The sequence below is a fragment of the Oratosquilla oratoria genome, chromosome 21, assembly GCF_046742065.1.
Source record: "Oratosquilla oratoria isolate Oo_2021 chromosome 21, ASM4674206v1, whole genome shotgun sequence".
In the NCBI taxonomy this organism is placed as follows: Eukaryota; Metazoa; Arthropoda; class Malacostraca; order Stomatopoda; family Squillidae; genus Oratosquilla; species Oratosquilla oratoria.
In genome coordinates this window covers 32470980-32492966 of record NC_134797.1, presented here as the reverse complement: position 1 = coordinate 32492966, position 21987 = coordinate 32470980, and the positions used below count along the sequence as shown (strand labels likewise).

General features: G+C 39.4%; 1 protein-coding gene across 1 annotated transcript in view; it reads left to right on the top strand.

Moving 5' to 3' along the window:
* Positions 1-21987, top strand: part of LOC143036838 (uncharacterized) — an 80228-nt gene that overhangs the window by 55840 nt on the left and 2401 nt on the right. Inside the window, exons 3-7 of the mRNA XM_076204652.1 lie at positions 7249-7407; positions 13274-13504; positions 16251-16433; positions 18316-18430; positions 20135-20790. Coding sequence (XP_076060767.1) covers positions 7249-7407; positions 13274-13504; positions 16251-16433; positions 18316-18430; positions 20135-20790 — 1344 coding nt within the window. The remainder of the gene's footprint in view (positions 1-7248; positions 7408-13273; positions 13505-16250; positions 16434-18315; positions 18431-20134; positions 20791-21987) is intronic.

Genomic DNA, 21987 nt, shown 5'->3' with positions numbered 1-21987 from the left:
TGGGCAGAAAGCCATTTTGAATTTTGCTTTTCAGAAGTGCTAACTCTTCGCGGAAATCCGCGAAATCCGCGAAAAAGTCCGTTCAGGATCTGGCATACGTCGTGATTTATTACTATCCATTCTGCCAAATCAACCTTAATACAAGCCTCTCTCTCTCTCTCTCTCTCTCTCTTATTTCTCATCTATGTGCTGTTTGATTGTTTATATTCTGTATATGATAAATGAAGCTGTATCGTACAATGAATATCACTTTTTAGGATTCTAACAACGATTTGAATCAATTCTATGACAGGTGGCAACATCGCTTCCCCCCCCATGTTTCCTTGTCGAGGTGTCACAGGTGGTAATCGTTGTTATAATCTTAAAAAGTGACACTCATTGTACTATATAGGTTCCTTTACTACGTACAGAATATGAAGAAAAAAAATCTCAAATAGCACAAAAAGGGGAAACAAGAGACAGAGGTATGCGCTAAGGTTGATTTGGCACGACGTGTTCCATACCTTGGTCGGACTCCTTCGAGCGCACAGGTGGAATCGTTTCTTTTGTTAGTTTCGATTTTTGTCTCAACAAAGGAACTAAGAGATCACATTTCATTCACTGTTTGCGATTACTTACTTTTTTTTTTTAACATTTCATCCATTATCCGGAATGTGAGATGACAGAGCATGAGTATCGTTGAAACACAATGGCAAAAGCCGACAAGACTGTGAGAATCAACACCGTGTGAGATCGAAACCTTTATTGGTACGACGTTTCGCTTGTTACAGGTTTTTCAAGTACAGACATATGGCAAACACTGAGTACATATAGGCCGACGGGGAAGGAACTGGGAGAGGTTATCAAGGAGGGGTGGGTAGTAGGTGGAGGGGCGGAGGGGGGGTGAGAAGGGGACGGGTGGGACTTGGTGGAGATAAAGGAGGACATTTCGGACATTTTGTTGAAGTGGACTAAGGGGGACATTTTATACATTTGTATAAAGCGGGTAACAGATGGATGATAGGAGGGGCGATGTTGAACATGCCTCTGTTCTGCTCAATGGTTTTGAAGCTTTGAATGGCGGCCGCTTCCAGGCATTTCCTCCTCACCCTGTCTGGTTCACTAAAAAGAAGCTCTGCGTTATCTCCTTCTCAACTCCCCCTCCGCCCCTCCACCTACCACCCACCCCTCCCTGATAACCTCTCCCAGTTCCTTCCCCGTCGGTCTATATGTACTCAGAGTGTTTGCCACATGTCTGTACTTGAAAAAGCTGTAACAAGCTAAACGTCGTACCAATAAAGGTTTCGATCTCACACGGTGTTGATTCTCACAGCATGAGTATCCTTTTCATAACGATTTTTTTTTGCTCATAAAAAGGACACGATGTGTTACAGAATTATAATAATAATTTACATCATTAGATCGAGGTTAACTCAATTCAACTCTGTGGCACCCTTTTCTGAAGTTACTCTGGCTAACAACAGACGATTTCTTTCATCTCAAGAGACGACACTAACGTAGGAAGTAAAATAATCTCACATGAAGAAGTAATGACATGGTGTTTATTGGTGCCTTAACTCACCAAAAGTTTGCTTTGATGACAGGATGTTTGGCATCGAGACGGAGGTATTAACAGTGGTATTCTTAAAAAAAATCTTTCCTTGTATAAATCTTTCCTTATATAAATCCTTGGAAGGGAAAGAATTTTTTGTTAAGAACGCCATCGTAAGAATCTTAGAATGGTATTCTTAAAAAAATCCTTCCTTGTATAAATCTTTCCTTATATAAATCGTACATAAACCCTTCGAATGGAAAGATTTTTTAAGAATATCACTGTCAGAGTTGGATTGGAAGCTGGGCATCAGGAGTGGCTTACAGACATGGTATGAAGAGTTTGGCTTAAAGACAGGGTATAGACAGTTCCCAACCCCAGGGTCGCGACCCAAACTAGGGTCGCGAGGGTGTTTTTGAGGGTCGCCAATGGGTCTTTCTTAACTTTTTTTTTCATTCAAGTTCCAAATGTATTTAAATTCATTGTGCTAGTAAATATAAACTGCACTATAAAAACGAAAGTTTATTAACATTATGCAAGTACGTAGAAATATAACATGAAATGGTTGAATTTATTATTACAATTAGGGTCGCGACTCCAGGCTAAGAGTGGATTTAGGGTAGCAGCCAAAAAAAGTTGGGAAACACTGCCATAGACAGTTGAGCTCATGGATAGGGTACTATGAGTTCGGATTAGGGAGAAGGTAGTAAGGGTTTTGCTCAGAGACCGGGTAAACTTGGGTTAATCTCATAATACCCAGCTTGCACCCCCAAAATCACGCACACACGCACACTCACACACAAACACACACACACACACACACACACACACACACACACACACACACACACACACACACACACACACACATATATATATATATATATATATAGTGAGTTTGTGTGTGTGTGTGTGTGTGTGTGTGTGTGTGTGTGTGTGTGTGTGTATTCACTTGGTCTTTGGATCACGTGTTGGACTCGTGATCGACAGCTATTTCCCTCCTGGAAGAGAGCTCAGAGCTCGTAGGTCCGATCTATGGGTAATGCTATGACCTTGCACACACACACACACCCAACTCCCCGCCCACGAGAGTCAGAGTAACGACCCGAGGCACAGCGATACCGAAATAATTTCGGCCCTGGGCAGGATTCGAACTGGGTACTGGGAGCACTTCTACTTCCCAGTTCAGCGCTCTACCAACTGTGCCACCTGTGTGTATACATATTTCTCCCACGTCCATTATATGAGGATTAGTTTTGAATCACCTACAAGATCTTTCCTGTGTGGTCTATGAATGTTTTGGATAACAGCGTTACCATCAAGCGGGTCCCTGAGTTGAATGGGCTGGTGTTATGTGCAGAGGATCTAAGTCTTCCGAGAGAACGAGCTTACGCGACACCTAAGTTAGAATCGCGGTCCGGGTTTGAAAAGTTTCTTCTGATACAGACTGTGACTTTATGAGCTCTCATCAGGGAGGGTAATAGCTGTCGATCACAAGTTTGACTCGTGATATAGGACCATGGTAAATCGCATGTGCGCTGACATACACGCACACACACACACACACACACACACACACACACACACAGTATCCAAAACTTGTATCACTGTGATAAATGTAATAATATTAAAACTTGTAAACCATTCATTATGCTGATGAAGGATTTTGCAGATGTATCCCACCGACAGAGAGAGGGTCTGGCAGTCTTTAGGTGGAAAGCAAACAAGGAAGGTCTCGTGATTTTGATTTACCCACTGGAAAGGCTAGAACATTACACACGCATACACACACACACACACACACACACACACACACATCAGTATCGCAGCGCTGAGGGGTGTTACTCCAACTCTCGTGGGCGGGGAGTTGGGTGTGTGTGTGTGTGCAAGGTCATAGCATTACCCACAGATCGGACCTACGAGCTCTGAGCTCTCTTCCAGGAGGGAAATAGCTGTCGATCACGAGTCCAACACGTGATCCAAAGACCAAGTGAATACACACACACACACACACACACACACACACACACACACACACACACACACAAAGGTTTAGAAAGGCGGAGCATGCCAACAGGAGACCTTTTGGTCCATATCTAGGTCGGATGCGACAAAAAACAAATCATAATAATGATAAATAAATAAGTACATAAATGAATAAATGAAAACTATAATAATGTAAATAATAAATGAAATACATAAATAAATGCACAGGTAAAGTTAAGTAATAAACAAACAGGTAAGTAGTAAATAATAATAAACTGACATACACACACACACACACACATACATACACATACACACACGCACACACACACACATTAACACAAGGGTGACCGAAGCTCAGGTTACTAGGCGCCTACTCTAAATCCCTTTATTGCTTTTGTGTCACTAAACGCGATGATGGTGGTAAACCACGGGAATCCCTTTCTAGCGAATTCTGTGTGGCATCGAATCTAACCCTTCACTGCCTCTGAGGTTCCCCTAGCTCAATGGTTCCTAAACTATCTTACCTGACGCCCCCTTTTTGCTTCCAGTAGACCCGCACGCCCCCACTCTCTCTTTTGTTCATGTGAAATGATTCTTGCATTGATTTCTTAGCATTGTTCAGGAAAACAGGTTTCTGTTTGTATTAAATTTTAATAATGAAAGCCACTCAAACAAATAATAGTCCATCCCAGAGACATTTTTCTAAGTAACTAAAAACGAAACATTTGGTTAAAAGGGAGCCACCTGCTCTAGACAAAGGGTTGTCAGCTTGTTTTGTCACATTCTCCATTCTTATGGATTTCTGTGCCTTATGCCTCAATCCCCTGAATAGAATCGTCAAGTATCCTCCAATTCTCACTATAGTCTGTGCGCTTCAAGGAGTCCGTTCAGGGTGGAGCAAACGTCGTGATTTACTACTAGCCATTCTGCCAAATCAATCTTAGTACATGCCTCTCTCTCTCTCTCTCTCTCTCTCTCTCTCTCTCTATATATATATATATATATATATATATATATATATACAGTATATTATATATATATATATATATATATATATATATATATATATACAGGTAAACGTCGACTTACGATGGCCGCGACTTACGATTTTTCGACTTTACGATGACGACGACGACGATATGATATATTTAACCCCTTCCATACGGTGCCGCACACGTAGGCGTCATGAGGAGCAAGTGGATTCGCGACTCTGCCATATCGGCGTCTTGATTATATTTATTGTAGTCGCCCCTGTGTTTTTACATTCTCTCAAATGTGCCCTGAATCCCATTCTCTGTGGTTTTCAAAATTCGCGGGTGAAAGAGAGAACGATTGATATAAGCGGTGACTATATTTTATGATGCGAGTATTATTACGACACGTCGTACGGCTGGCATTGGCTGCTGCCCGCGAGATTTAAGTACCGTACTGAAAATACATATTATAGTGTTTGAATATGGTAAAAAGGATAAAAATAATTAAATAAACTACTGTACATGTTTAATAGGCTATATTCGGTATCTCTGGTGGTTAATATACAGGTAGGCTAGGTACAGTGACCACGGAACAGAGTGATACACAAATTGGGGATCGACTTATGATGAAATCGTCTTACGATGGCTCTATCGAAACCTAATGCCATCGTAAGTCGACGTTTACCTGTATATATATATGATAATAAGAACACGGGTACGCGTGTTCACACATGCAAAGTAGACCACTTGGAAAAAGAAACTTACGAAGCAGAGCGCTTTCGTATATTACATCTACAGTGCAAAAAGTACTTTTTGCACTAGAGATGTAATATACGAAAGCGCTCTGCTTCGTTAGTTTCTTTTTCCAAGTGGTCTACTTTTCATATATATATACATATATATATATATATATATATATATATATATATATTATTTCCTATATATGCGCTGATTATTTTCATATTCTGTATATAGTAAAGGAATGTGTATCGTACAATGAATATCACTTCTCAGGATTATAACCTCACCCGTCTCCCCTGTGACACTTCGGCGTGGCAACAGAAAAAGCGTTGTTGCCACATGTCATACAATCTATTAAAGAAAAACATCATACCACTCAAATGTCTATGAAAAACTGTTACATGTCTCTCATAATATGTCCATCCAAAGAACATATGATCATATCACAAAACAAGTACGTTAAGAATAACCCACAAACTCTGCACTCCACCTAGCTTCCCCAGACATCAGCGCAACCAAGAAATCTCTCCCACATCAAGCAAGAACTAGTTTGGTATGACTGCAATCATGCTATCATCCAGAACTGAAAGAGCACGAACACAGAAGAGGACAGACGCAACCAGCACACAAAAGACTTGGAATACTTCTTCACGCTGGCCCTACGCAAACAGCACGGTACCTCTTCCTTGAGTGACATGTGAGCCAGTCTATTGGCTGTTACCAATTACCCTGGAAGTGAGGGTCTCCTACAAGAGACATGGGGCGACAGACCAACAGGTTGATTGCATTACTGGTATCACACAGTGGGTCAAGCAGCACTTTCACTACCATCCATCTAGCTTCTCATTTCCAAAAGCCAGCGCCCTCGTCTGCCCAGTCACCACTCTCCCCTTGTTTCCCCAACTCCTTTGGATGATTCAAGACACCAGCTGCAAGCACCTGCATGAGATGGTTGACATGATAGACACCGGCAAGGTTTAAGTCTCTGCGATCCATCTACAAACCTCATCAATACCCTCATCTCCACGTGAGTGGCAGTTCCAGGGTGATAGCGTTAAGCCAGTGGACTAGGCCCGCCTCTAAAGCACCTTCCTAGACAATCCTTGCGGCATTGCCCTCTCCCGCCTGATCCTACTTCGTCTGGTACACTGTTGGGGTCTTAAATTTCACCAGAGCTCCTGTTAGCCGTGCATTTTGGAGTATGCTGCTCAGGACACACTGTCGAGGAGGAAGGAATTGGACTTTGTGCCCCAAGTTTTGAGAGATAGATAGATAGATAGATAGATAGAGAGGGAGAGAGAGATTCACCATGGTCTTGGATCACATGTTGGATTCGTGATCGACAGCTATTTCCCTCCCGCGCGCGCGCGTGTGTGTGTGTGTGTGTATGTGTGTGTGTGTGTTTGCGCGCGCGCGTGAGCACGAATGGGACTTTCCTGTTTGCAAGGGTGTTACTGAGGCAAAACACACACCAACTTTGTGTTCATCAAAACAAACAATGGAAATAATTTTCATATGCTTTATCATGTTATCCTTGCAATTTCATACATTGTATTTTCATATATGTGTATCCTATTGCAAATATTACCAATTCAAACCAAACCACTCAACAATGTATTTGTTTTTCAAGAATCGTATCTAATCAATGTTGATGTAATGCTGCCGGGTGTAGAAAATAATTAGATAAAAAAAAATCCGTTCATTATGTATTGTACCTTTTCTTAGCACATCCTCTCCTTTGCAAGGACACATTCCATCTTGACAAATTACAAAAATTTTCATCTTTACAAAAGATCTTGATCGATTGAGAGCCTGTACTGGACAAGGATCAGCCGACAAAACGCGTCTCCCAAAACACGATCGTTTCATGATATAGAATGATTAATTATATGAAAAAATGGTTCATTGAAAAAAAAAAAAAAATCTTAACGCCTCTAAGAGCGTTCGAGATGACCTCTAGTCAGAAATTTTGATATTCCACTTCGTATCTTTACATGTATTTTCTTATTTCAGAGGAACTCAATCTGTGTCTGGACGATAGCTGTATTCCACTGCTCGGCTTCGAGGGATTCCATGTCTTCGAAGATATTCAAGAGCAGCCCTCTTATGAAGTCTTTGTCTGCGGGAACACCACGGATCTAGTTGTGGTTAACGTCACAGTTATAACGCCATGTAAGTACATACATACATACATACATACATACATACATATACCAAGGCTTTTTCCCCCTTACAAGGGAGGTAGCCAAAAAGAAAAGGCATAAAATCATTCCCACCCATTCCATCCCTGAATACACTCCACACCCCTCCACCCTCCCTCTTATCTTAGCACCTCCTGGATGACGGGTCATCCCTGCACCTTGTCCACTGCCCTGGGTCAGAAGCAGTGTCACAAGACACGCCATGTAAGTGATAATGTTAATTCTGTACAGGAAATTGGGGTGACGTCGATTTTGTGGTTAGGAGATGTAGAATCATTGAGGTCGCAAAGGAAAGATTTCGGGAGAGTAGATAGGATAAATGGGGGAATCGCAGAAATTAGACGTGACCAACATTGTTTATCTATTTACCTTTCAGGTGAGCAGATGAGAGAAAAAGGGGAATCCCAGAAGTTAGACGTGAGAATAAACACCTTGTGAGATCGAAACCTTTATTGGTACTACGTTTCGCTTGTTACAGCTTTTTCAAACAAGCGAAACAAGCGAAACGTAGTACCAATAAAGGTTTCGATCTCACAAGGTGTTTATTCTCACAGTCTTGTCGGCTTTTGCCATTGTGATTCAAGTTAGACGTGACCAACATCATTTACCTATTTACTTACTTTCGGTTGAGTAGATTAGAGAAAAGGGGGAATCCCAGAAGTTAGACGTGACCAACATTATTTATCAATTTACTTACTTATTATTCACCTATTTATTTATTCGTTTATTTATTAATCTATTTATTTACATTTGTTTGTATATCTATTTACTTATATATCTATCTATTCATTCATTTATTCATTTATCTGTTTGCTTTGAATGAAGAATGTTGCGTTGCCCTATTACGTGGGAATGTTACTAAAGCACTTAAATTATACTGACAGCTCTATATATCTATCTATTCATTCATTTATTCATTCATCTGTTTGCTTTGAATGAAGAATGTTGCGTTGCCCTATTACGTAGGAATGTTACTAAAGCAATAAGATTATACTGACAGCTGTCTATACGGGAAGAACATGGAGGGAAGTGCAGATTGAGCCAAATTCAGAAACCTCTATCCTCGTAATTACTCATGTTTAGACACAAGCTTAGAGTCCTGTCTATTGATTTGTTGACTGATTGGTCTATCAATTCATATCCACGTACCAAATCATCATATACATTAGTATATGACTATCAAGTTTCTGCAACCGGGACTTATTGATAATGGGTGATTTCAATTGTACTGACATTGATTGGATGATCCTTAAACATGCTCATACAGGTAGTTGCTTGATAGATTTTCTCGGTGACAATTACTTAGTTCAGCATGTAAAAGAACCCACAAGACATGGAAACTTACTCGATCTATTGATCACTAGCCGTGAAAGGATGATAGCCGATGTGGAGGTTGGTGAATCTATTGCAAATAGCGACCACAACTTAGTTAGATTCAAACTGCTAAGAAATTTTAGAATAGATACATGTGCATCTAAAATACCCGATTTTAGTAAAGCTCAGTTCATAGGAATACGTCAGAAGCTTCAGCTTACAGATTGGGAGGCAATTTTAAGCTAAAGACCTGTAGATCAGACGTGGGAAATATTTCAAAATACGCTTACTGAGATGATTCATACTTACATCCCGTTTAAGGACACACGACCCCCAAATCAGGCTCGCCCAAAATGGCTCGACAAAGAAAGTGAAAAAGGTATTGCTAAAAAGAGACAGGTTTATAAGAAATACAAGTGCTCGGGTGCACCTAACGACTAACAAAGTTATGTAATAATAAAGAGAGATTTATAAAAGATAAAAAAACAAAACAAAAAAAACAATACGAAATGAATATCGCTGATAAATCCAAAGAGAATCCCAAAAAATTCTACAGTTACATTAGAGATAAAAAGGTTGTTAGGAATTACATTGGCTCACTATTATCTGCTGACGGTCAACTTGAGTATTAAAACGAAGGAATGTGTAATACTTTAAATAACTATTTTAATTCAGTATTCGTAAACGAAACACCTCAAAGTGAAGTAAAAAATGAAACCTGTGAAAAATCTAGGGTAAACTTACTCACTACAATAAATATAACAAAAGAAAAAATTAAAAGGTGTATACACTCAAAAATAATAAAACACCAGGGCCTGACGGTTGGCATCCAAGAATCTTAAAGGAAATGAAAAATGAAATTGTTGTTCCATTAGAAATTATCTTAAAAAAGTCCATCATATCCGGAGATGTCCCAAGAGAATGGAAGATAGCTAACGTCACTCCAATATTCAAAAAAGGTGACAAAAAGAAACCATATAACTACAGGCCTATAAGCTTGACTTCAATCGTAGGAAAAATGATGGAAACTATCATCAGAGATGCTATCGAACATAATTTAGAAAGTAAATGTTTGATAAATGGTAGCCAGCATGGATTCAGACGGAAACGTTCTTGCGTGACTAATTTACTCGAATTCTACAACACAGTCATCTCGAGTTATGATAAAAGAAACTATATTGATTTAATATATTTAGACTTTTGAAAAGCTTTTGATACCGTCCCCCACGAAAGACTACTTACTAAATTAGCTTCACACGGAATAAGTGGCAGCCTATTAAGTTGGACTAGAAATTGGTTGAATGATCAAAAACAGAGTTGTTTTAAATGGCAAAACTTCTAGATGGAAAAATGTTACGAGTGGAGTTCCTCAGGGTTCCGTTCTTGGGCCACTTCTATTCATAGTATATATAAATGATATAGACCACGGACTAAAATCTATTGTCTCCAAATTTGCTGATGATACAAAATTGTGCGGGATGGCAAATGATCACTTCAATCAATTAGATATTCAAGAAGATTTAGATAAATTACAGCAATGGTCTGAAAAGTGGCTAATGAAATTTAACACAAGTAAATGCAAGGTTATGCACATAGGTAAAAATAACAGTAAGTACGATTACAAGTTATTTGGAAATTCGTTAACAAAAGTGGATAGTGAGAAGGATCTAGGGGTAATTATCAGTAACGATCTCAAATCATCTAAGCAGTGTATTTCAGCCTCTGAGAAAGCAAATAAGATTCTAGGACTGATCGCGCGATCTTTTGACTTCAAAAGCTCATCTCTCATTAACAATCGTTAGTTCGTCCACATTTGGAATATGCTGTTTCTGTATGGTCACCGAATCTCATTAAAGACATTGACAGATTGGAAAAAGTACAAAGGAGAGCTACAAAACTTATTCCAAATATAAAAAATGAATCATATGAAAATCGACTAAAACACATGAATCTGTTTTCCCTAAAAAAAACGTAGACTCAGAGGTGACTTGATATAGGTATTTAACATTCTAAAGGGGACTGACAACATCAAAAGTGACAAAATTCTTACACTGAATAAGCATTCGACAAGAAATAACGGTCTCAAACTGTCAGGAAATAGATTTAATTTGGAAGTGGGTAGAAACAACTTCGCCAATCGTGTAGTTAATGAATGGAATAAACTTCTTGCAGAGGCAGTGCAATGTAGTTCAGTTCGAAGATTTAAGATTCGTTTAGATAAGCATTTAAGCAAGATGCTGCATTGATTACCATTCATTTTATATTATTTGATTATTTGTTTGTTATTATTTGCCTATTCATTTATTATTGGCTTGATTTCTATTTATTGTTATTTATTTGTCAGTTTATTATTACTTACTATTTACCTGTTTGTTCATCATTAAATTAAACCTATGTATTACTTATTCTATCTAATATTATCTATATCATTATCATTTTTTTTATCTCTTTGTTTATCATTTATATATATTTTTTCGCATCCGACCTTGTTATGGACCAAAAAGTCTCCTGTCGGCATGCTCCGCCTTTGTATTCTTTTGTAATTCATAAAATATTTCAGCAATTTTCGTGGAAACTGTTACCTTATATCATATTTCAGCTTCCTCTGCAGTTCAGCCTAGCTGTCCAAGTGTACTGTTATAAGGTGGATTTGAAATCCCCAGTTATCTTTTTTCTTTTTTTTTTCATACATTCGTACTATGTTTACCTCTTTGCTGCACTGCGATCTAGCTGCTTCCTTGACCCGTTACAAAACTATTTTGAAACGCCAAACCTCTTCCTTTTTTTCCAAAATCTTACCAAATAACTTACGAGGCCGAATCACGATTTTCAATATCGAGCGCATTTTCTGTGGTTAGCGAAAGAACCTGTTGATCAAAAAAATACTCACAAGACAAAGAATGTATTGACGTCGATGTTACGATTTGTAGTCCAGTTTGTTTTAAGCCACAAGTCTCGTGCCTATCACGTGCAGGGCTGTCGTCACCTCTGCTTTATCTCAAGCTACAAGTGATATGGGTTATCTGTGGGGATTGGCTATGTATTTCTTGGTCTACCACTGCAATAAGCGTTATATATGAGTTTGCCCTCTACGGAAACAAGTCAAATGATGAAGGTACGCGCACGCACGCACACACGCATACACACACACACGCATACACACACACACGCATAAAAGGAGTTGTGACCTTGCTGTCCCGGTGTGTGGTATGTGAGTGGTCTCAGACCTACCCAGAGATCGGCTAATAAGGAGCTCTGAGCTCACTGCCGTAGGGTGGTGTCTGGCTGTCTCGACAGACTGCAGCAGATCCGAGGTGAATACACACACACACACACACACACACACACACACACACACACACACACACACAAAGACACATACAGACATACACATAAAATTATTATAATGGGCGTGGTTTTCTTGCAACCGTGTCTGCAAATGTAAACCTGCGTCATGTGGTACAGGTATATCTGCATGCGGTGATTGAGAGGTCTTTGCATTGAATCTGTCATGTTACATTACATATACAATGTGTCTCAACTCCTTCTCTTCTTGTTCAACATTTGACCTCAATACAAATCAGGTCAACAGATGATCGCTGGCGGAGTGGGTAAGGGAGTCGCTACTTGTGACGGATATCAAGGTAGTGGCGGTTCGAGCTCTGCCGCCGGCGAGGTGAACTAATGACATGGCTCACAAGATTCCACGCTACAAAGTCCTTTGTAAGGGAGACCATCCAAGCCTCCTGATAGGGGAAAAGTTCGCAACGATAAACTGAATCATCATCATCATGATCATAATCATCACCATCATCATCATCATCATCATCACAAACCTGGTCTCCTCTTTTGTAAAGGGCCACAAAGGAAGGCTTTGCCGACAGGAGACCTTTTGGTCTATGACTAGGTCGGATACAAGCGTGGGTGAATTTTCGGCGACAATACTACTACTCCTTTTTGTTTTTTCATGTCAAATTCCACAGCTCAAAAGAGAAATGGAGTGGCCATGTTGGTGATAGGGGTAGATGGATGTATGGAGAAAGGACGTTTGCAAAAAGAAAAATCAGAGGTCAAAATAAAGGACACCCCAGTAAATCTGAATTGAAAAACAGATCCTCATTCAATCGACCGGTTACACAAAATACGAAGTTCCAACAAGTTCCAATAAGTTCCAACAAGTTCCAACAAGTTCCAACAACAACAACAACAATAATGATAAAAATAAAAATAATAATAACAATAATCATAAGTAATAATGATAACAATAATAGTAACAATAAAATAATAATAATAATGATAATAATGATAATGATAATAATAATAATAATAATTATAATAATAATAACAATAGTAATAAATTTCTTTGGCAAAGAATAGTATGAACGGTACTGATATGAGACTTTCAGGCTCTTAACAAACTCACAGAGAGAAAAAAAAAACGATAATAAAATGCAAGATAGCAGCGCTGTTTTTGTCAAGGAAATACTAAATACCCTCATAGGTTCCTGTTTCGTTCCATCCAGGGCAGTTGGCAGTCAGCACTACGGGGTCCACACACATCAGCGCCACGTGGTCGGATTCGGAAGCCGTCGTCGAAGTGTGCCTCAGTGGCACCGAGTTGACCTGTCAGAATATCAGCGACAGGAACATGGCTTCCTTCCATGACCTGATACCAAACACGAGCTACATACTGTTCCTCCGGAGTGCGAATGATCTGTACTACCGGGAACTTGTTGTCAAAACTGCGGTTGAAGGTTTGTATCGTATATCGAAAACTTCTTTAGAAAAGGTCAGTGCTTATTGAAGGTCTAACCCCAGACGGTTTAGTTCGGTTGAATGGATTGAACAATCTTGATTAAATCTTTCAATTTTTGTTTGTACAGGTTCCTCCCATCGCTAGATAATCCTCATCAACTGAAGGCTTAACCCTGGACTCACGGTGGTATTCTTAAAAAAAATCTTTCGCTTCCAAGGATTTATATAAGATTTATATAAAGAAAGATTTATATAAGGGTTTTATTTTCAAATACCACCGTAAGATTCTTACGGTGGCATTCTTAAAAAAATCTTTCCCTTCCAAGGATTTATATAATATTTCTATAAGGAAATAATTTTTTCTAAGAATATCACCGTCAGATTAATTATCATTATCATAAATATTTTTTACATGCATGAAAAGGGTTATGCTAGCATCGTCACCTTAAGGACTTGAAACTCGATTCAATCGCACACTCGGTCAATCAGTCAATTTATCGGTCAATCAATATGAACAGATACTGCAACACATTATGTATACATGCACTGCCGAGGGCTTCGCATTTTCTATTATGTATTTTGTATTTACATTTTATATGTTCTTCGCCTTTGTTGCTCCTTTTCGGTTTTTCTTTGGCGCTGTTTATTACAATCATCTGTTTGTCCCTCTAATCTCTTTTCCTCATGTTCCATTAATTTTCTAAAGTTCAGATATAATATCCGTTTTTTATTTTACTTGCTATCCTGTATGTAAATAAAAAAAAAAAATCTTTAATTGATATGTCCAAGTCTTCAATGAAATACTGCATTGTAATGATAGTTTCCCCTTCGTTAGTGTAATTGGATCATCACGACAGACCTGTGCTCAGTCTTCCCTTTCTTCTCATCCCTGCAATGACAACGTTGCTATACCACACCGTATCATTGCGAGACATAACGCACCTACCCCCGTTCCTTTCTCGAATCTTGTGTCCCCCCTATAAACTGTCGTAACTCCTTTTGCCCTCTGTTGTAGTAGTGGAGACGTAACTATACGAAAACACTCTGCTTCATTAACTTTCTCTTTCCTGGTGGCTACTCCTCCCTCCCTTCCTCCTCCCCTCTCCTCTTCTTCCTCCCTCCCTTCCTCCTCCCCTCTCCTCTTCTTCCTCCCTCCTTTCCTCCTCCCTTCTCCTCTTCCTCCTCCCCTCTCCTCTTCTTCCTCCCTCCTTTCCTCCTCCCTTCTCCTCTTCCTCCCTCCCCTCTCCTCTTCCTCCTCCCCTCTCCTCTTCCTCCTCCCCTCTCCTCTTCCTCCTCCCTCCCTCCCTCCCTTCCTCCTCCTCCCTTCATATAGTCACTTATTATCATGGATGTACTCCTTGTTCCATCACTCTGTGGTCCTGCGAAATGAAGCAATCAGACAATCTGGAGTCCGAGCCTGGAAAAAGCCCGGTGTTGTACTACTGGACCAATGACAGAAAAATCAGTGACGTCTGGAGACTTCCAGAAAATCCTGAGTTTTCTTTTTATTCTGGCTGCTGTCAGGTTATTTCAATCATCTCCATGGCGCCTCATCAGTGGCCATATTGGTACATCTATTTGAGTGTCCATAGATGGCGTCAATTCTGCACCGTAGATAACTTAAAAAAAAAAAAAAAAAAAAAAAAACAGACGGCGTGAGTATCTTTCTCTGCCTAACATCGTTAGGCGTTCAGTATCATCAACTTCATTTCTAAATGTGTTTCTAGCATCGCTTTACTAGATTTCTTACCCTCATACCTCCCTACTACTCCGTCTGTTGCCTCATCTACTACTCTAGAATTGAGATCCTTTAACGCCATTATATTTACATTCTTTCCAGAACTCTCGATACACTCACTGAGATGAATCCAAGAAGTCTTTCTCTACCTTCACTCTTCTCACTTCCAGGACTATATGTACGCATAAATACCTATGTTTCTCATCCTAACTTCACCTTTATTGTCATATCCTTGGAGATACTTTAACTCCATTACGCACTTACTTATTTTATCACTTACTAGTAGTGTCACTCCTTCCCTCTCTCGTCCCTTCGTCGCTTCTTACGCCCTTCCCCTTACACTCCCAAACTCCCACCCATCCCTTTCAACTTAGTTTCAGTCAACACTGAAGCATCCATCTTTCTTCTCACAAATAAACTACCAATTTCTTTCATTTTACTCTTACCTGTACCACATCTGCGAACATTTAATGACCCAGTTACTTCTATTCTTCATTTAGGCCTTCATATAGACCGTCACATGCCTCGATCGTAGATGGAAAATACAAAATGGAGGATCCCTAGCCCCCTCAAATGTCCTAATTAATCTCTTTTTAGGACACGGCGGCAGAATTATCTTCCACTTTCATAGCAGGGGGACCTTGAAGATTTAATCATAGAAGTATTGATAGGACAGGTCAAAGGGGACAACATATAGGAATGATATTTCAAAATATAACGTGGACAAATGATATGTTGCTTTGGTCCATAAGAGCGCCTTAAGAGCGTCTCTAAGGTTTCAACTCCATATCACCGTGCAGTCAACACCCCAACACAGAGCCAAATATAACTTTTACATATATTTACAGAACCAGTACTTAGTCGTGTGCATATACCTATGTGGCAAATCTAGAAAGTGAACATATCAAATATTGAGCAAGGTGTGAAAATCGAGATGACATGCACGATTCGCTATTTTTTTTTCTTTTTTTTTTTTAAACCACTACAACATTTCATGACGATTCCAGAAAGCTACAGATCTCTGTCATGGACGTGTCAAAACGAAACAGTTTGCCATGGGTTAGAGTGTATACCGTCACTTGACACATTAGTCCCTGGAGTGGGCGAGGATGAAATCCCGAAGTCCTATGCCTTCTCGTGCCAAAGCCCGTATTCTGTATGTGAGGAAGATTGTGCAGAACCCATTCAAGGTGAGTCTTTTTCTGATGTCGCTCGGTAGGTATCTTCTAACTACATAGATACAGTAATTAATGAATGTATATATGAATGTATTCATGTTTGCGTGTGTGTGTGTGTGTGTGTGTGTGTGTGTGTGTGTGTGTGTGTGTGTGTGTGTGTGTGTGTGTGTGTGTGTGTGTGTCTGTGATTCACCTTGGTTCACCTTGGTCTTTGGATCACGTGTTGGACTCGTGATTGACGGCTATTTCCCTCCCGGAAGAGAGCTCAGAGCTCGTATGACCGATCTACGGGTAATGCTATGACCATACACGCACACACACACCCAACTCCCCGCTCACGAAAGTTGGAGTAACGACTCGAAGCGCAGCGATACTGAAATTATTTCAGCCCTGGGCAGGATTTGAACAAGGTATCGCCGGCACCACCGTATTGACTGTCTGGGACTCTACCAACCGCGCCACCGAGTGTGTTCGTGTGTGTGTGTGCGTTAGTGTGTGTGTGTGTGTGTGTGTGTGTGTGTGTGTGTGTGTGTGTGTGTGTGTGTGTGTGTGTGTGTGTGTGTGTGTGTGTGTGTGTGTGTGTGTGTGTGTGTGTGTGTGTGTGTGTGTGTGAGTGCGTGTGTGTTTGTGTTTGTGTGTGTGTGTGGTTGCTTGCTGGTGTGGATGTGCCATTCACCACCACTGTCTGGGATCACGTGTTGGACTCTTGATCGACAGCTATTACCCTCCCAGATAATAGCCAAGACCTCATATATGGCCCGATCTATGGGTAATGCTATGACCTCACACTTACACACCAACTCCTTGCCCACCAGGGTTGGAGTTTCGGGTCGCAGTGTAGCGATGCTGAAACTTTTCAGCCCTGGGTAGGACTCGAACTAGGATCGCTGAATTAGCAGTTGAGAACGGTACTACTGCACCGTCCAGCCGTGTGTGTGTGTGTGTGTGTGTATGTATTTACCTAATTTTATTTACATAATTATAGTGTGCAGGGAAGGAGGAATGCTCGTGGGATCCTGTCTTTTCCTATCCATTTACCATACTCATATTCAATATTACAAACAGGAGATTTTATTCACACAAGGGCGTGACACAGCACAACCACAGGATTCTACTCACGTCAAGGACGTGACAATATTATATATATATATATATATATATAATATATATATATATATATATATACATATATATATATATACATATATACATACACACACACACACACACACACACATATATATATATATATATACACACACACACATATATATATATATATATATATATATATATATATATATATATATATATATATATATATGTCAGTTATTGCTGGCACTGCTTTTATGAGGTTAGGTGTTCTGTACTTCTTTCTATTGTTCTCATCCTCAAGATTAGAATTTTGAACCAGTGATTTCGTGGTTTCTGCTTTTCGCCTTTTGGGACAGAGAAATTATGATGATTAATTTCCATTTTTTGTTGGTAGATCCCCATGCGATATTCTAATGAATATTTCCAAAGAAATACAATTTTCTTTATTTCCTTCAAAATGTCTGAATACCATTCGTTAGGACCTGGACTTCGGGCTTTTCGATACATCTATATCCTTTATCATATTCACAGATGAGCCAGACAGTTTAACCTTCATGTTAACAGTATGCAGAGACTAATGGCCGAATATTATTCACATTTTTTATTTCATCCAATGTAACTATACTTGTCTGAGACTTTCTTTGGCTATATTATCGATTTTATTTTTTTCAAATGACGTTTTCTTTGTGACAGTCTTTTCCAATTATTTCTTCGTTATCATACTATTTTGATAATGGGTAAGGATTCGGTACGCTTGCATCTGCATGTGTGCCATTTTTTTTTCTTTCTTTTATTCTAGAGACGACCTTGCAAACAAACCAATCCGAAATATTCATCCACTTCGCTGACTTCTCAACGGTGTCTAAGGAAGCCTCCTGTAAACTGGAATCATCACTTCCACTTTTCAGATACTGGTAAGAACTAAGAAGTATTAGACAGATTGATCCAGTTGGAAGGTTATTATACGCGTACCTTGCAACAGAAACAATTGAGTATAATGCTATAAATCTTCATTGCGTTTCTTCTTAACCAGTTGGTTAATCATTAGAAGCATTATTGTACGATTTATTATACTTACATGGCCCATGTATATGTGTTTGCCTCACTATCTCCAACTCCCTTTTAAAACATATGTGGAACACTTTTCCGCTAACGTTCTTAACTGCCACTCCATCAGCTGATCTATTTTTGCATTAAAATCCCCCAATATTTACATTCCTCACATCTCTACACACTCATTTCAACAATTCAAAACTTCTTCTACTCTTCACTTTCCTCACAATCAAGGCCACACGTTATCACAAAAACCCACGTTCCCCATCCTAGTCTAAGCTTCCTCTCATTATTTCTAAACACTTTTCTCCATTCCAGAAAGCACTTAACTAGTTAACTATTTCTTCACTTGCCAATAGTCCTCGTCACTCGTAGCGTTTTCCCCCAATAAATACCGCCCTCGGAAAAGATCAGAGATATATTAACACATCTGAAGAAGGCTCAGCAGACCCGAAATCCAGATATTAGGCCCTGCCCACAAGGAGCCGTATTCAAGAAACAATGCAGAATGGAATATCACAAAAAAAAAAAAAAAAAAAAAAAAAAAAAAAAAAAAAAAAAAAAAAAAAAAAAAAAAAAAAAAAAAATCAGACGCACACAAATTGCTTGTCCCATCACTCTTATTGTCAAAAACAGGTTTACAAAATTTATTTAATTAAATATAAAACTGTCACTGACGACACGGCTCTATTAGCTAAAACAAAATGGAGATTAAAACAATCTCGCTCTTCTCTTGGGGTGCCAGAAATTTGGCGGTGAAAGGAAATGAAATGATGCCATATTGTGGAGTAAATAATTATTTTTTCAGAATAACTGAATGATTCTTAGATAAATTTGATGACTCTAACCAACTAATCTTCAGATAAACTAGATCTTTTTTTTAGATAAAATAGGTAAGTTTTAGATAAACTAGATTATTCTTCCCATTCCAACTCTGAGTGCTCACTCACTCGATGCGCCTTCGAGCTAACAGCTTAAAAGGTATGTGCAGCAGTTATGGGAAAAATTTGATTAAAATTGTGCACATTAGAGTTAAGTATTTAATTGTTTGATAGGGTTCAATGACATCATGAAATTTTTTTACCTTTCTAGAACGGTGTTTTCCACGAAGTAATATTTTATCGACGTTTTACAAGGAACTATAGACATTGTAACTTTGGTTGGAGGTCGAGCATAGTGCAGTGTTTCCCAAACTTTTTTAGTACGTGCCCCCCCCCCTACCCGCCTTCTGAAAACGTACTAATTTTCAATACCGCAGACACATTAACTTAAAATTTAACAGATTAATCACAGCAGAAAGATCAACAACAAAACATTTTCATTAATGTTTATTAACAAGGACTGATTTAATAAAAAATCTTAATAATTCAATACGGGAGTCTGTGCGGCTGAATGCACACACAGTTGGACTCTCCATAAATCCGCAGTTTGCGAACTCCTGCCTTAGTTCGATCATGTGTTGACCTTAGCAGGACTCGAACACCGACATATAATTTGCCATCTCCAAACGCTCAACCACCACATTTCCTACAAAATGGACATTAATCTAAGTTCTCTTTCCACAGGTGCCAGGGGAAGCAACAGTGTCGCATAGTCCATAGTATTACACACAGCTATTTTACTGAAGAGAATAACTGTCAAGAAACCGACGTCAAAAAGTTCGAGGTACATACAAAGTATTCGAACGAATCTGATTTTCATTGTCTTGATGGAGCAACCTTTTATGAGCCTCATATCACCTGCTACAAAAAAGTTACCGATAATAATTTCTCAAATGCAAGAAAGGAATGTCTGTCGATTGGTGGAGACGTGGCTTATGTGGTCGAAGATGAAGATGAACTCGATTTTATGAAATTTTTGAAGAATTTAACTGGGGGTACCTCTTGGATTATGGGCGTTGCCTCAGAGCCGAGGCCTGTGAAAGTAAGAATGGACAGTCCAATGTATGCTATGCTTGAAGAATCTAACATAACACAATGTTACCAAGAAAATTGTCCCCAGAATTTACCGGCAGCATGTGCCCTACCGCCCGTAGGAAATTCACCATCTCGGCGGCTACCAACCAATATTGCCTTTCCAAAATGTGATCCCAACCCTTGTCAGAATGGGGGAACTTGTTTCTTATTTGCTTCCTCGTTGTCTCCAGAAGATTTTGAATATAATGAAGAGGTGTGTGATTGCCCTGAACATTTCCAAGGGAGGTTCTGTGATGAAAAATCAGGTAAATACGTTGTTGTTTTACGTATTACTATAGGATCGTACTTGATTTTTTTTTTTTTTTGCTATAAGTGGTCGATATGTTGTTAATATGTACACGTGTAAGGTAGTACACGCGTCCACGAACACGTGCGCGCACACGCACACACACACACACACAACCACATGCACACATACAAGCACATACACACACACACACACACACACACGCACGCACACGGTGGCGCGGTTGATAGAGCACTGGACTGCCAAGTACGGTGGTGCTCGCAGTACATGGTTCGAATCCTGCCCAGGGCCGAAATTATTTCGGTATCGCTGCGCTTCGGGTCGTTACTCTGACTCTCGTGGGCGGGGAGTTGTGTGTGTGTAAGGTCATAGCATTACCCATAGATCGGGCATACGAGCTCTGAGCTCTCTCCCTAAAGGGAAAGAGCTGTCGATCACGAGGCCAACACGTGATCCAAAGACCAAGGTGAATACACACACACATACACACACACACAGTTGGCAGTTAGAGCAGACGTAGGACTCAGCTCTGAAAATCGAGAAAGACGACCAAGCTAAGTAGTCGTAAGTAGTCATGTAGGAAAAGCAGGGGTATTGATGTGTGGTAAGTTTTCAATTAAATTGGTACTTTTGATATGAAAAATAGTAGAAAATTATACCACAGAAAACTAAAACTGAAAGATTAATTGAAACTGGATAATGAAATATAATTCAAAACTATGGCGGCTGAAGATATAAAAATGACTGATTTGTTTATTGATGACGACCTTGTACGAAAAAATCATAAATGAACCAGCCAACATAGATCAACTAAAGACGAGAATGACAATCATGAACGAGGCGTTAAAAAGAATAATATAACACATGGCAAAGACTAAAAAAAGAAATCAAAACATTCAAGAAACAAGTAAATGACCAAACAAATGAAACAGACGAATTTAAAAGTATGTTGATTGGGTTACAATAAAGAGAAAAATACGTAAAAGAGAAATTGAAGAGTTAAGTGTTGATTACAATAAATCAAAAGAAGAGAAAATGAAGTTGTAGGGCAACATAGAGCAAAGCAGTGAGGAATGATGATGATGATGATGATGATGATGATGATGATGATGATGATGATGATGATGATGATGATGACGACGACGACGATAATAATAACAACAATAATAATAACAATAATAATAACAAACAACAA